Genomic DNA, 17,218 nt, shown 5'->3' on the forward strand with positions numbered 1-17,218 from the left:
CTGTAGAGAGAAGACCCTAAGTGTAAGAACTGATGGAGAGAAAAGAGGGATTTATTGTTTGAAAAGTATTTTCAGCTGGTGCACTTGTAACTTGAAAGAGCCAAGTGTTTGAAAATGAGCTTTTTCTTCCCTCAAATACTATGAGCATTTGTCACCTTGATTTCTAGAGTATAGTCATAATTCCTCCATAGATTTTTTATTTCAGGCTGTCCTAACAGTGACTGTATGTAAATTCAGAGTTATAGCCAGTTGGTTGGACGAGGTGATAAAAAGCAAACCTGGTTTTGTACAAAAGTGAAAATTGCCCATAAGACTTTGTTTTTACCTTTAAAACAGCAGGACATTGTTTCATGAGACCTGAGAAGGAACTGATACATTAACTTTAATAGCTATGAGCTAAATTAATTTTTTATACACATGCAGAGTCCTACCACGTAACGCCTATAATTTTCATAGAGGTAAAAATCAATCACCTTTCTTACTTTTTAGGAGATAGCTAGCGAAGGCTATTCTCTTCCCAAATCACTTTTCCTATTACCTCCTTTTTATAGGATTTACTTTGGGGTTCTGATCTTAATGCTGGCGGAACCAGACACCTGGGGAATCAGCTAAAAGCCTTCCCTGTTTATCCACTCTCCATTTCACTAGCGCCAAGCAGTTGTCTGCCCCTGGTTTGAAATACAGTCAATTAAAGGGGGCCTTTTTCGGGTGATTGCTTTAGGCCACCTAACTGTGACTGGCTCAAGAAAACGGGTGTCTAAGAGAAAATGCCCAGACGAAGTTTCCATATTGACTTTGAGCCACACTTCAGGGAAAGGGGTGGGTTTTAAAGTGACTGTGTTTCTTTTCCATGATTCCTTGTTAAAATGAGGATTCATGGGAAGCCCCTCTAGTGAGATAAACTCAATAGACAGAAAGGTAATAATTTATATCTTCGCAAGGAAAATCCTCCTGTCCCTGGAACTCAACTGTGTCTCTCTGTAGGGAGGTCCCTGTTGCCTACAATTAGCAGTTGAGCACTTCCCCACGTAGTCTGTGATCAGATTATCAGAGGTGTGTGCCTCTGCGGCCTCCGACAGCCAACTACCAATTTATAAATTGCTATGCGGAAGAAAAGAAAAGTTTAGTCGGGGAGATGGAATTAACAGAGAAATGCAGCTGCCGTAGTCCTGGGCAGCAACATCTCCCGGCCCGTGTTCTCAGCTAGCAGCTCCCCAAGCTGTGGAGAGCCACGGGCTCCCACTGGGATAATTGCTTTTTCTGCATGAGTCTCTTGTTGCTTCCCTCTGATGACCCAGGGTGTTTAAACTCCTGGCTGAAGCCGTGTTGGTTTTTAAACGGTATTGTAAAGTGTACCGGCAAACAAATGAAATGAGATCATGTTCTCTTCTGTGCCTACAGCCCAAGCAAATATGGGACGCCCGTGGAGAGATCCTGGTTTGCCTCTTTTGCCTCTGTCTTCTACTGAACAGTTGAAAGACGCACAAGTTACGGTTTTCTCCTTGTAATGTCGCCCCTTTTAAATGGTCATTTGATTGCTTTCGATTGGTCATTTTCGTAACTTTTTATAGTGACTGTGTACTTACCCAGGCATCTTTATGTTCCATGAGATGTTTTGTGCAAATCCCATGGACATTATTTACACTTGAAGTAGATGGTAGAACGGAATGGGCTTTGCAGAAGAAGGGTGCTGAGTCAGTGGATGAGTGATACCCAGGTAAAAGAGTTTGGTGGTGGAATTAAAATGTGAATTAATTTTCTAAATAATCTACAGTAAAACAAACTATATGGTGAATACTACTCTGTAATCTGTTTTTCTCAGTTTCACCTATCTCTGTGGTATAGTTGCTCTCGTTGTGTCTTGTTGAGTCCGTATCGAGCTGGGGATGAGTACAAGGTAAATTTACCGGACAGCCTTTGGATAAATAGCATGAAGCCAGGTCATATCTAATCAAGAGTCTTGAGTGGGAAATATTTCAAACAATGCCTTTTTTTTTTCCTTCCTTCCCCCTCTCTCCCTCTCTCTCTCTCTCACTAAGGTCTCTATGAACCGAAATGAAAAAAGAATAAGGAAGGGTGAACGTTTTTCAGAAAATGAACAAATGAATTGAGCGAAAGTCACCTTTTTGAAAAGTAGGAAGAGGAAATAAACTTTGTTAGCCTGGAAGAACTGGGATTTGGCCAGTCCTGTTTATTTAAAATAAAACATATGATTAAGACTTAAATATGAAATCGTGTTGTCATGGATACCTGATATTTAAAAAAGCATTATTTTTGTGTGACAGCAGTAGCCCAAATAAGCAGAATAAACAAAAATTGTCCTAGAATGTGTTTATATACTAAGAAAAGTGTTTATGGTGACTAGAGTAATAGATACAAATTGTTTTAGGTAATGATTTTTGATAGTGGAAATTTGTCAAAAATTTAAAATTGATTCTGATTACTAACTACATTAAAATTTGGGTTCCAAAGAGTGAAACAAGAGCCCAATCATTAATATATATATTCAGAAATATAATACCTATATTTGATATTAGAGCAGAATTAGTAAAAACGTGAAATGATTTAATTCTAAACATGACTTTTTTATTAGTGATTCTTTTCGAACTACTTAAAGATACAAGAAATATTGCTGCATAAGAAACACAGTAATTTCTTTGATACTGTGTAAGATCTGGATACATAAATTACCTTTTACTTGGTTGTAATTTTTTTTTTTAGATTGCTGTGAGACATGTGTTTTATCCAATCCTTTGTCTGTCATTTGTACTTTTAATTTTACTATCACCAGTCATTTTGCTTAACTTCAAATGCGGTAAAGCATGGTTGTGTCTGAAAGATGCTATTGTAGTGTATCTTGTAGAAAACACAGATGCGTTAATCTGAATTGTTTGCAGTAAAGCATCAAAAAAGTCATACTACTTTGGCAACCAGATGGGAAAGTATTGGCCATTATTTTAATTCCCCCTTCTCCGCTTCCTGCTCAAGCAAGACATCTTTTTGGTTTGTTTTTGTTGTCGTTGTTGTTGAATTAATGTTAAATTTGAAAAAAACTAAAAGCCATTGTTGTGACGCTTCTTTACGTGTCTCTGTTGAAAGGAGTCCGTAGGGACTGTCCAAAACTGCCCTGTAGTTTCTTTCACTAAAGAGAATGTCTGGGGGCCATGACTGGCCATCTGGGGTACCTGCATCTCATTGTCATTAAGAAGTCTTAAACCCATGCAAAGTACTTCTCCTCCAGTTCACAACAGCTTGGTATCCCCGCTGTAGGTCAGAGATCCAGGCAGAACTGACAACATTGCTGGGAATAGATATTCTACCCAGAGAGAGTTAGTAGTAAATTATCTAAGGATGATATATGCGAGATTAGACTGTAATTCAAAATCTCTCCTCTTATTTACTTTGCAAAAATAGTAGAAGAACAGTGGTAAAGAATCAAGTTTTTCAGAAAAAAATAATTTCTAAGCCCAGGTGCTTTAAAAATATCACTCTTGATGTTAACCCTGCTAATCAAGCCTTCACCACTGTAAATGAATATTTTTGAGACTTTAAATCTTTTTGAAAATTGTAAAAATTCATTACTCATTTCTCACTGGTATAATAACACCTATGTATGTCTGAACATACATATTACTTGAACATCTTTCTCCTTTAGCTTCTAAATCGTTACTCTCTTAATCTGTTGTTATAATATAGCTTAAAAATAGTATTTCTAGTAAAGAACACAGATTTTAAATGCAAAATCTATTAAAGGAAATGAGATAAATAGTATGACAGTTTGGTGGTTAGCAATTTGAAATCATCTTTGAAGCCCTTAATATAATTAGTGGTTTCATTTTTGGTCTGCTGAATTCAAGTCACATTAAGTTAATGTAATTAAAAGCAGAAAAGATTTTGTGTAGCCAAACTAGTTAATTAGCCCCAGTTGGGTTAGTATGTTAACCTAGAGGTATATGGCTAATGTTGTAAGGGTGATGCCTGGGGGGGGAAAAAAAAATTCAAGTGTAACAGATATTGCAAATCATCTGACTTCCTTTAGGGTAGAAAATGAAGACATACCAAGGAGTTCATTTTAAGTTCATCTTTATTTCTGATTCTAAGTACTGATTGCAGGGTAGGCTATATACTTCATGGAATAACCAGACAAAAAGCTTACATAATTTACTTTTTTAAAGAAAACATGCTTCTATGTGTACGAAGATAATCAGTTTTTCTTCTTGTATTCTGGAAAGAAGAATTGTAATTGAGATTCTAATTCTGATATTTTCATGCTTGCCAGAAATATAAAATGATTCTGTTTTTGGTTAGAAAGCCATACCTTACACCTGATTTTTCTATATTATCTTTGTATTTAGTAAACAGTCTAGTAAAGAGGAAAACATTCCAGAAAGGGATTTTCAACAGCCTCAGAAAAATCTTTAAATACCAGGAGAGAAGACATTTTACCCCTGAGGAAAATGACTGTGTATTCTTTTTTATCAAATACATTGACATGTTCAATACCTTAATGTCTCTGAAACACTTTAAAAAAAAAAAAATTCAGAGGCCGATATTTAAAACTTTACAATTCTTTACCACTTTCTCCTTGTTCTTATTTTTTTTTTTCCTCTTCTGTCTCCTTCCCCAAAAAGAGCAAGTCCACTGGGAGACCTTTGTTTTGTTTTGTTTTTATCAAGTATGTAGATAGCTGAGGCCCCCCTTTAAGCACTGTCTAGAGCTTATGGAAATGTGGGTTTCTAATGTGGTTAGCACCGTGGTCTGGTAAGGTATATGGTAATGAGGAAGGAGGACCCCTGCCTCAGATTTTTGACATAGGCTGGATGCCAGCATATTGTCTGAAAGCTTAACTCCTTCAGCTTCTCCACCACCCGGATTATGTTAATTGAAGAAGTGTTGCCTCAGTGCCCTGTTTAACACTGTTTCTGTTCATTATACAAACTCCTTTCTGATAGGTTTACAATTTGGCTGTCAGATCCAGTTGCAGGAGGAGACCTGCCAAGACATATTTCTTAGCTTGTTTTAAATGTGGCTATTTTCACATTTATAGTGTTTTGTATGTGTTCGACATATTTTTCCTTTCTGTGTAGAGAGGAAATGTCAGTTTTTGGTTTACAGAGGGGCATGAAGATTTAGAATGTATAAAGTCACCCTCTACAGTCAATATTATTATATGACTCTACATAAAATGGTGACGATTAATGACAGGTTCTGCTTGAGAGCCTGTGTGTTCTCTTTGGTTGGGGTTATAGTGCTGTGTTTTCCCTGTTCTTTTGTTTATTGAAAAAAACGGGCTCCCATGTAGTCCACGATTGTGACCATAGAGAATAAAATGATGGTTTTTGCTTAACTCGGTTTCCATTCAGCCATTGACATAATGCACAATCAACTTGCATTTATACGTATTAAAGACTACCATTTCTATTCTTTCTTTTTCTTTCTTTCTTTCTTTTGCTTTCTTTCTTTCTTTTTCTTTCTGTATTTCTCTATCTGCTACACTTTGTTGTTTCTTCCTTCCCCTTTGTCAGTTTCAGTCTCTGACATCTCTAAGGAGATCAGTTTCCTCCAGGTTTGGTGAGACTTGTTTAGTGTTCCGTTTAAGTTGTCATGTCTGCTTGGAGACCCTTAACTGTTATTGCCAGTGAGTACAGAATGGAATGCAGTATTTTAGAATGAAATTGTAGAAGGTGTGTGTCGGGGGTGGGGGGTGGTATTTATACTAATCTCAGAAGTTGCAGCACTGATTTCTGAAATAGAATAAAAAAATACTTATTATTTTGTCTAATTTTAACTCCTCTTTCCTGTTGTTCTTTTAATCCAGCATTTATCCTTAGGCCCGAGCCAGGCCTTTAGGCAAGATTTCTCACTACCGACATTTTGGGTGTGATAATCCCTTTTTTGTGGAGGACTCCAATGTGCATTGTAGGCTGTTTCAAAGCCTCCCTGGCCTCTGTCCCCCAGCAGTTAGTAACACACCTGCTCCCCCCTCAGTGGTGACAACCACAAATATCTTAAGACATTGCCATATATCTCCTGGGAGAGGATAGGTGATTGCCCTCATAAAGAATCACTGTTTTGGAGGAAATAAGAACATATTTGGCCTGAGAATTACTTGTTTCTCAGGCTTTACTATGTTCATGCAAATAAACCTTTTCCTGACAAAAGCAATGGAAGATGTGTAACTAGTTCATTTTCATAAAAAGCTTCTGGATGTGGCCTTGCAAAGGAAGATTGGTTTTGATTAGGCAAATGTCCCTTTAATCATTAAATCCATAAGCATAGTATCTAATTATGATGAGCAGGCATTTTTCTAAGTACTCTGCGTGATTTAGTTCATGTAACTCTCGATAGCCTTGGAGATGTGTGTTAAGAGAATCCCCATTTTAGAGATGAGAAGCAGAGGTACCGAGGCGTGAACACCTTGCCTGACCCTCCATATATATACGAAGATGTGGTGATTCCAGGGCCCATGCTCGCTTGGCTTTCCTATGTGAATGTACAATTTGAAAGGTTGTCTGGGATTTAGAAATCTTCTATCTCTCTCTCTTTTTTAAGTTTGTGTAGGTATTTTCATTTTGAGTTTGGTTCTGACCAGATAATGCTGGTAAAGAATGCCTTGAGCAGGGAAGAAAAAAGTGCAATTTTGTTGACTTCATGCAGCCATTGATGATTAATATCTCTTGCTGTTATTCAAGAAAAAAATTCATTTTTCAAAAAATGCCTTATAAGGTTAATATTTTTATTTTTAGGCCTCAATTCATTATTTTAGGTTTTTTTTCCATTGATACAGAAATTATATATAAATGAACAGGTGTGACAAATGTATGCTTTTAGTTATATTATGATTCTAATGGAGAAGGCTTCTCGAGATAAGAGATCATTTAAAAACATTTCTTGTAGAAATAAATGTCCTGGTGGGCCATACAGCTAGTATTTACTTACAAAGGACAAGAAAATATTTCGTAAAATGCCTGGTGGGTTATTTTTAATTTGAACAGTAAATATGGTTCAACAAAGCATTCTGTAGATTAAAATCTTAGAGAGAAGGACGGCTTCTCTCTCTATATTTAGTAGCAAAACATAGCTACGTGTCACCGAAGCGTAAGTCTCCAGGCAGATGGGTTTAGAAGTCTTTTCAAGATTGAGCCAAGTGTGACTACAGTTGACTCTTAAGCATCATAGAGGTTAGGGATACCCACCCCCTGCACAGTCAAAAATCTATGTATAACTTTGGATTCCCCCCAAACTTAACCAATAGCCTGCTATTAACTGGGTGCCTTACCCATAACATGAACATAACATTGTGTATATTATATGTTTTCTATACTGTATTCTTAGGATAATGTAAGCTAGAGAAAAGAAAATGTGATTAAGAAAACCATAAAGAGGGCGCCTGGGTGGCTCAGTGGGTTAAGCCGCTGCCTTTGGCTCAGGTCATGATCTCAGGGTCCTGGGATCGAGTCCCGCATCGGACTCTCTGCTCAGCAGGGAGCCTGCTTCCCTCTCTCTCTCTCTGCCTGCCTCTCCATCTACTTGTGATTTCTCTCTGTCAAATAAATAAATAAATAATCTTAAAAAAAAAAAAAAGAAAGAAAGAAAGAAAGAAAACCATAAAGAAGAGAACATGCATTTACAATATTGTACGGTGTTTATTGAAAAAATCCGCCTGTGAGTGGACCTGCGCAGCTCACACCTGTCTGTTCAAGGTCAAGGGTATAGCTAGAGTTCTGGGAATAGGCTGTGAACCACACATGCTTCAGTACTTGATGGCTTTCTTTGAATTTGTCATTCACCTTAGTTATTGCTTCCTCCCATTCAGCGCAATATTGGACTCCCGTCCTCTCTGAGAATCCCCCGGCAGCCCCCTCATAACTCACGTTAACAAAATTTCCCTTCAACCCAATATAAGGATCCTTTCAAAATATAACAGTGTTGGGCTGCAATATATAAAGCTAATTGGTGCCCCACGTGTGCGTCGGCGCGTTGATTTAAAACTCTACATTCCCAAGTATTTAAGATTTGTAAAAGTAAATTAGTACTATGTTATCCTGAAGCTGTAAAAATGTCTGTACGGTTGAAAATTATTTATGCTTTATCATTCTCTGACTCTCATTTTTCTCCACATTTGAATGTATCTTAAAATTATTCACAAAGCCTTGTATTTTTTTTTAATTTTTAATTTTTTATAAACATGTATTTTTATCCCCAGGGGTACAGGTCTGTGAATCGCCAGGTTTACACACTTCACAGCACATTTTATTATAGATAGGACTCAATGGCTTTTAAGGCACAAAGAATACTTAAAGGATTTGTTGACTCCCTCTTATTTTGCTATAGCTTTTACTCATGAATGTACAATCCCTTCCGAAATGAAGTGAACGCCTACCTGTGCAGGAACATTTAAGGTTAGATTGTAAGGCAGAAGAGGAGGCTCAGTGCTTTGTCCAAAATTAAAGATCTAATAGCGGAACATCATCTAGGGCCACATCTCAGATCGTTTAACTTTTGTATCAGGAATAGAACTTGTCACCTTCATTTTTGCAGGAATGATTTTATTTCCTCAAGATTTCCCATAAACATGGGAGGTGTTTCAAAATAAGTACATGACAAAAGGCGACACCAGATCTTAATGGTCTGGATCTTGATAGGATTCTCGAATTTTCTGAACCTCAAGAAGTCAAGCTTATTAAACTCAAGTTCATTAAGCCGCGGTTATAACAGTGCTGTGGCCTGTATGTTTCTTGTCATTTGCACATCTCGTGTAGCCAAAGACCTCTATCTTGGCTAAAATCTGTTCCCACTTGCTAAGTGACATTGGGTGAGTCACTTTCATTCCACACATTTCTTTACTATATCCTAGATATTATGACAGGTCCTGGGGCTAAACGATGATTGAGATATGCTTCCCTGCCTCAGTGGTCACAGTCAGGGAGGAAAGCTGACACTGAACACAAAATTAAAACATACTGTGATGATGGGCAGAGAGGAGCTTTTTGGGCAAGGAGATTATGCTTAGCTGAGCTGCTGGCTCCTTAAGTGAAAAATGAAGTTAGTAGAACCCTTGCCCTAACAGCCTCACAGCAGGGTTATAATAAAGACCAAAATTTAAATGATATCTTTACACAAAAGCCACTTTATGAAACACCAAATAGTTAGATCCATGAACCAGTAGCCTGAAGGTTGGGTGGACATTTGAATTAAGACTTCCATTTAAGACTTTCTAACGGGATAATTGCACACGTGAGAAAAGATGCTGATTTAGAAGAGGGAAAAATGAACTATCTTTAACATCTATCAGTAGGGGAATAATCTGGTAAAGTATAGTGAATCTATATAATGAGAACTATGAATAATGGAGTACTGAGGAGTCACTGGGAGTCACTGGGGAGGATCTGTCCACAATGTCTTCAACATTTAAAATGTAAAAATATTCTCAACATATTACTGAGTTGAAAATGCCTATAGAAGAGCATAGATCACATTATTCTATATTGGAAAAGTATGTGTGAGTAGAGGTAGAGGTGAATCTGTACCTTTGTCTATCTATATTATGTGTGTGTGTGAGAGAGAGAGAGAGAAAAGAAGACTACCAAGTATTGGCATTCGTTAACTTTTGGAAGATTTGTTTGTTTTTGTGCGACATTTGTTTCTTTGTGTTATTCTGTGTGAAATTTAGATAAGTATATATAAAAAACATATATACATGTAAAACATATAACTCCCTATAAACCTTTGTAGAAATGGTTCCTTGGATGACAGGCTCGATTTTATGTATAAAAACAGTTTGTATTCAACAAAAATCATTTAAGTGACTACTGTGTGGAGGCATTTTGTAGGTATGAGAAATAGAGTCATGAACAATATGGAGAAAAGTCCCTGTGTGGTTTTTGTAATGGTACCAAGAGAATCATGATTATTGTTTTAATAAAATGACTGAAAATTATTAAGTTCTACAAGTTACAGAAATAAAAACTGCACAGTTCTTATTTGGTCTGTCCTAACACATGAAGACTTGGATGCAGTGTCTAGTTTGGGTGTCTGGATTGAAACTAACAGTTACAGCTCTCCAAAACAGTTACTTTATAAAGTAGGGCTTTCAATAAACTCCAAGTTTATGATGAAAAAAAATTTCCATTTGAATAGTTCTTTCCTGCCTGCCTTTGCTTGGCTTTTTCTCCCTATTCCCTCCTTCCCTTTCATTGCACTTTCTCTCCCCCTCCCCCATCAGTACACTATACAGAATAACTGTGAGGTAAGGTCAAAACCTACATGAAACATTCTCGAAGTTATCTTTTGACAAAAACATTCCAAGGTTCAGAGCATTGTCAATGTTCCTGGGGAACTGAACCCAACTCTCCACCAAAAGCCTATTAAATTAAGTAAAGATAGTTCAATTTCCGCAAACTGATCTTAATTCATGGTTAACTTCAGCCTATTTATTGTACTGGAAGTCTGCTTACATTTGTAATTAATTCTTCTTCAAATAATTGAATGTTCAAGAGTGTGTCCAAATGACTTTCAAAATGATTTATTGGGAACTGTTCAGTCTCTGCCTCCTTAGTCCCCAGGAAACTACTTGGGCAGCAGCAACGCTTATTTTATTTTATTTTATTTTATTAGACCATGTCAGTTTCTGCACGGTTTGGGATCTTTAACGATATATTCCTTTAAAGCAAACCTGACAAATTAAGTAATTAGGGACATTTTTTCCCACATCTTCTAGTACCAGAATATGCTTCCTTGAAATCATTTATTTACATGTTAAGTGTACTCATATGGTATTAAGAATTTCCTTCCCTCCCCCCACTTGCTAACCAAATTATTCATACACTTGTTTAGTTTTCATTTAACTAAATAATAGGAAAGAACTTGGCCAGTATAGAAATAGAAATTTCTAGTTATTCTGAATGTAATAACTGTATAGGAAAATGCAGGTAAGTAAAAGAGTTTGTCCCCTTTTATATGGTATATATGGTACAAATTCTGTATAAAGGTACTACCTATAAATATAGCAAATACTGCATATCAGCTTTTTGATATAATTATGTTTTGTTCTTTGTTTGGAAAGTAGACTTCACTTAGGAAGACTTCTGTTGCATCAACATGGCTAAAAGCAATTTTAATAGTATTCCTGTAAAACTTTTTTTTAAGATACGAGGTGGAAAGCTCATGATTACTTACACCCGCAAAAGTGATGCTGGCAAATACGTTTGTGTTGGTACCAACATGGTCGGGGAACGTGAGAGCGAAGTAGCAGAGCTAACTGTTCTGGGTAAGTGAAATTTTATCCAGTCCACCCACTGTAAAGTAGATCTCCTATCATTTTTCAGTTTCTTTAGAGCAGGGAGAAAGAATTCACTTTTTAGAAGGTAAATGGGTATTTTTACAGGCTGGGAGAGGAGATGAGGAATAAGTCAAGTAGCCCAAACTAAAGAAGCCAGGACACAGGAAGAAAACTAGGAGAAAACTAGATCATTATATCGTGATCTCAGAAACCTAGGGAGGGGTTTCTAGAGGAAGGGAACCAGGTGCAATAATTTTCTAAATAATATTTGAAATCATAAGTGTCTTTACGAACATCTCAAATGGTGTTTAGTCTGTTCATTTTTATTTGTTCTTAAGATAGCTTTTTCTCATTTTAGAGAGACCATCGTTTGTGAAGAGACCTAGTAATTTGGCTGTAACAGTAGATGACAGTGCAGAATTTAAATGTGAGGCCCGAGGTGACCCTGTGCCTACGGTACGATGGAGAAAAGATGATGGAGAACTGCCCAAATCCAGGTACAGACCAGAATATGATGATATGATTCATCTGCTCGGAATTTCTACTGTTCTCATTGGATCCCCGCTTATATACGTGTCATTAGACTAGTCCATTCTAGACTTTTTGATCAGGGGCCAGATACAATATGAGAGATAATTAGAATCATTATATCCTGATTTTTTTTAGAATCAGGAGGAGGTTATCGTGCTTTCTCTGAGAGTTTCACATAAGAACTATAGACTCATCACCTTAGCTTGCCCAGGAAACACTTGAAGAATGTGATAGTCCTTCAACAGGTTTCTCTTCTGTCCAAGGAGAGCACAATTAATAGCCATTTCTTTTATGGCAGGGGGTAGGAAAAGGAAGGGAGGTCTAGCAGTAAAGATATAGGTATGACCCAATTAAAAAGTAGGTTTCTATTTCCTTAGCTACCAGATCACCAGGGAAGAGCAGGAGAAGTCAGAGTGTCTTGCTATCTGTCAAGACTTTAAATTGGTTAAGAGCAGAGCTACACTTGCAGCCTCAGGGAGCAAGACAGTGAAATGAAGCTTTCAAGTGCCATCGTTAAGTTAAGCTGTCTTTCCGTTCATTCAGCAAACATGTATTGAGCCCTTGCTAGGTTTGGGGGTTACAGAGTCTTAGACATCATTTCTGCTCCCAAGGAGCTCCCAAAAGATTTGTGTAGATAGATACAGAATTACATGGCAAACCCTTTGTCACATAGATGGAGACCTAGGGGAGTAAGAAATCAGGAGAGAGTTCTCATGTAAACAGTGCCCTGAAAAATAAGTATAAATTTGAAAAGCCAGAAAGAAGAGAAGAGTATTCCAGGAAAAGAGACATTATAACATAGACACAAATCTGAGAAAGAATGTCACTTGCCTTGAGTGGTGGGAAGTTTAGCATGGTAGCTCAAAGGGCATGTAGCAAGAAGTTCTGTCAGATTGGAGATACTGGGGCCAAATGATCAGGGGCTTTGTATAACATAGTGAGGAACTTTGAATCATATCACATGTACATTGGTGAGTCAAAAGGAATTTGTATGAATGGCATTACTTTTTTTTTTTTTTTAAATATTTTATTTTTAGGGACACCTGGATGGCAGAGTCGGTTGAGCATCTGGCTCTTGGTTTCAGCTCAGGTCGTGATCTCAGAGTCATGAGATCAAACACCCCGTCAGGCTCCACACTCTGTGTGGAGTCTGCTTGAGACTCTCCCTCTCCTTATACCTTTACCCCTATGCACTCCTGCTCTCGTGCTGTCTCTGTCTAAAAAATAAATAATCTTTAAAAAAAGATTTTATTTTTAAGTAATCTTTACAGCCAACATGGGCCTCAGATTTAACAATCCTGAGATTGAGTCACATACTCTACACACTGAGCCAGCCAGATACCCTCAACAGGATTACTTTTTAGAGAAAATAATTTTTTAGTGCCATTTTTAGTGCCAATTTTTAGTGTCATGGATATTACATTAATTAATATATTAATTATTAATATTATGTAATGTAATATACATTACATAGTTAATGTGGAGTAAAGCTAACAGCAGGGTCACCATGGTTGTTTTTATCCAGAAAAGAGATGTGGATTGTCTGAACTGGGGCAGGAAATAGAGATAGAGGTCCATGGTAGACACAAGTTTCTGAAACTAAGCCAATGAATTGGACAATTTGTTCGATACAGAGAGCTGGGGAAGGAAGATACCAGGAGATTATATTAGGAGAAGTTGGTTTATACAGTGGAGAAAGAAAAGAAAGTGGTATTGAACCTAAGATATATTAGATACTTGTGTGATATGTTATCTAACTATCAATCATTTGGGATTATGAATCCCAGCTTCAGTGAAATAGGGGTTGGGAGTGTTTGCAGCTGGTCAGCAGATAACTGATAGTAGCTAATAAAACTCAGGGATATTACGTAGAGTAAGAAGAGGATTAAAGTGAAACTTCAAAAGAAACCCAACATTGAAGGGGACAGAAGATGAGGTAAGACAAGTAAACTCTAGAATGAGAGCCTGGGTTTGGGTATCAATTCTGCTACTAACCTAGCTGAGAACCAAAGCCAGCTGACTTTCCTTTCTTATGTCTCTAGTTTCTCATCTGCAAAATGGAGATGAGCACAATACTTCTTACAATGTTTTAAGGTTTGTTTATTTATTTGAGAGAGAGAGAGTGCACAAGTGGGAGGAGCAGAGGCAAAGGGAGAGAGAAACCCAAGCAGACTACGCACCGAGCGCAGAGCCTGATGGAGGGCTCAGTCTCATGACCCTGAGATCACGACCTAAGCCCAAACCAAGAGTCAGACACTCAACCGACTTTTCCACCTAGGCACCCAATACTTCAGATAGTTGTTGTAAGAATTTTGAAAGAGTAGACCTATAAAACAAAGTCCAGCATATAATAAGAATTTATTTAATGGTCACCGTCTTTTGATTTTAGTATGAGGACAGTAGCTTAAGGAAATAAGTGAGGAAGTGCCAACTTTACCCAAAAATATCCTTTTGGAAAACAGTTTAATTGTTTAGCCAACATTATTGGGAATGTGGGCTCTTTCTTTCTGCGTGCTTACATAGAGGGACGTCACATTTCACCATTTGTTTTAAATTTTCTGAAAAGAATGTTGCACGTTATTGATTTGCTGTCTTAGATGTATCATATTGCCAATGACGGGATTTTTTTTTTTTTTTTAAGTAGAACATCACTTAACTGCTCATTTTTTTGTTATATCATTAGATACGAAATCAGAGATGATCATACCCTGAAGATTCGGAAAGTGATGGCTGGTGACATGGGATCATACACTTGTGTGGCAGAAAATATGGTTGGAAAAGCTGAAGTATCAGCTACTCTGACTGTCCAAGGTAAGGTTTGTGGTTGTTTTATCACAGGAAGGATGATGTGGATATTAGAAGAAAATAAGATTTATTTGAGTAGTTTATATTAAATGTAGGCTTCAAATAGTGCTATCAATATTGCATTGAAATATAATTTAGAGAAATTATCATTTTGCCTATGGGAGCTCTATAAGTGTTTGTTACAGGAAATGGAATTAAGATGCTAAAATTATGGAGAATTCTGTCTTGGTGAAGTAGAGGAGTAAAGTGTGCTCTAATCTCTGGGCCTTCAGACATAGAGCCCTTCTAATCTTTTAATTAAATGGCAGCTATTACCATGAGAGCTTTGTCTTTAAATGGCAACAAATCTACCAGTCCTTCAGACTGTGCACTTTCAAGGGTCTCTACAATTCAGAACACCAAAATAAGAAAATTCTATTTCCCTCTGATATGTGCGAGCCATCCACATAGTGGGGATGTCTGCCATCTTTTTTTTTTTTTTTTTTTTATTCCTACATTCCTGGGAAATAACAGATGTTCAGTAAATATTTGTTGAATGAATTAACTGCATCTGCACTTTGCTAGTTCTGATACAGATTATTTGATGGTATATGAGCCCAGATGGACACCCCATTCAATGGCTACAAGTTTTTGAATGTCAGACTCACGTCTTCAACTGACATGCCAAAATGGTTCTTTCACCATATGAAATGGTTCTTTGTATCCATAATCCAGATGTTTTTCATTTTCATAATCCCTTTTCTCCTTTCTTCATGATGTCATACAGATTATTTCTCACTATGTCTCATCTGAGAACACTCTCATTTCTTTTTTTTTTCAGTTTAGGGACAAATTTTTTATTGTGGAATTTGAGAGACAATGACCTTTAAAAAACCTTTGCTCGTGAAAAAACTCCCCTATTTTGACAAGTATATAGGGTAAACAGGGATTTGGGCCCTAAACCACTTAGCTGATTTCTGGGTCTGACATTAGCAACACTTGGTGCTGTCATCTTTTCTGAACACTGTCTCCTCTAAGGCTATTAGGAAGAAAAAGGTGGCTTTTGAGGAGTGCTTCTACTGTGGGCTTTCTATTAAAGAGCCTTGTGGGCTTTTTACAGTAAAAAACAAAACAAAAAAAAAAGAAGAAGAAGAAAGAATATTTTCTTTCTGTCTTTAAAGCCATTATGTCCCACTTTGGGGTTTTTAGCTCAGTCTCATAAAAACAAAAGAAAAGAAAAGATCAAGAACAAACATTGACTTTCTAAGGCCTAGACTACTTCTCTTTAATCTAAGTTAGACCTGAACTCCATGTAAGACTAAAACTGTAAGAAAAGGAAACCCCTTTACGCTTAGAGAAAGCACAGATTTAAGAGATGTCAAATCCCAGTTCAAAAGCCCTCCAGAGGGAGTAAAAGGAGCCCGTGATGAAGACAAGACATGAAAAGGTGTGTCTGTCTTTAGGCAGTTGTGACAGGGAGGCTGATTGTCTATCACATTAGTCAAAGAGATATGTTCCACTTTATGTTTTAAAGTCCTTTACCTTGGGAGTCTGATGCTTTTATTAATAATAGCCATTCCTCTGTGTCTACAGTGGACATCAAAATAAAAATAGAATTTCTTCCTATAATTTTATTTATTCATAATTTTTTTTTCCTTCTTGCAATTTTAAACTAAGTCCAAAACAAATTCAGCCTTAAGTTTTCCATATGGCATTATCACTCCCTAAGCCTGGATTTCAATGGAAATTGGGTACAAATAATCAAATCTGGAACTACCTAAGAATTGAGAATTTTTATTTCAATTGCATTGGGTTTTCTATAAACATATGAAAGACCTGTATATTGGTGAGAAGGTATTCTTTTATTCAAATACTAAAATAAAATTTGCATATTAATATCACTGTTAAAATATCTTCAACATTCTAGGATAGTATGCATAAAATGCCAAAGAAAATAATGTGATTCCCAACTGCAGAAGATAACTAAGGAGGAAAAAAAAAAAAGGAAACTTTACAAAAGAAACTTGACAAGTCATACTTTTTTTCTTCATTTGAAATTGAATACAGAAAAATACTATTTACTACAAGGGAAACTAATTTGAAATGAATCCATTTGATAGCAGGAAACCATTACAATAAATTCAGTAGAATATTAATTTCTGTATTTTATTTGTGGTTTATTTTTCAAAGAAACTATTTGAATCAGTATGAGCTCAAAAATAATTTTATTTCCCATCACCCCTCATACAGGAAATACTTAATTTTGAGAGTTAATGTTGGGCAACAAAATTCTATGCTCCAGATAAAAGTTACTGGAAAACAAAACAAAACAAAAAACCTCTTCAATGAGAGTGCTCATTGGATTTTCATCCCCAGTACAGACATGATTAGTTCTAATATTTTAAAAATAAATTTGATTTGAGAATCACTTCTTTTTTTCCTTTTTTTTTTCCCTTAAAATCCCAATTCTGCTTTCTTGGTGACTCTACCTGTACATTTTTCTTTCAATATTCCTTCTAAGGAGTTTCTTATTTTTAATACTTGTATAGTCTTCACAGTGCTCAGCATCATAGTAGACATATAGTAGGCACATTTTTTAAATAAATACTTGTTAGGATTTGA

At 36.6% G+C, this 17,218-nt stretch overlaps 1 protein-coding gene across 5 annotated transcripts in view; it reads left to right on the forward strand.

Moving 5' to 3' along the window:
• Positions 1 to 17,218, forward strand: part of ROBO1 (roundabout guidance receptor 1) — a 1,177,330-nt gene that overhangs the window by 1,051,404 nt on the left and 108,708 nt on the right. For all 5 annotated transcript variants that reach the window (XM_059164441.1, XM_059164444.1, XM_059164442.1 and 2 more), the window contains 3 exons: positions 11,149 to 11,269; positions 11,640 to 11,778; positions 14,496 to 14,623. In XM_059164441.1, coding sequence (XP_059020424.1) covers positions 11,149 to 11,269; positions 11,640 to 11,778; positions 14,496 to 14,623 — 388 coding nt within the window. The remainder of the gene's footprint in view (positions 1 to 11,148; positions 11,270 to 11,639; positions 11,779 to 14,495; positions 14,624 to 17,218) is intronic.

Source organism: Mustela lutreola, chromosome 2, assembly GCF_030435805.1.
Source record: "Mustela lutreola isolate mMusLut2 chromosome 2, mMusLut2.pri, whole genome shotgun sequence".
NCBI classification, from domain to species: domain Eukaryota; kingdom Metazoa; phylum Chordata; class Mammalia; order Carnivora; family Mustelidae; genus Mustela; species Mustela lutreola.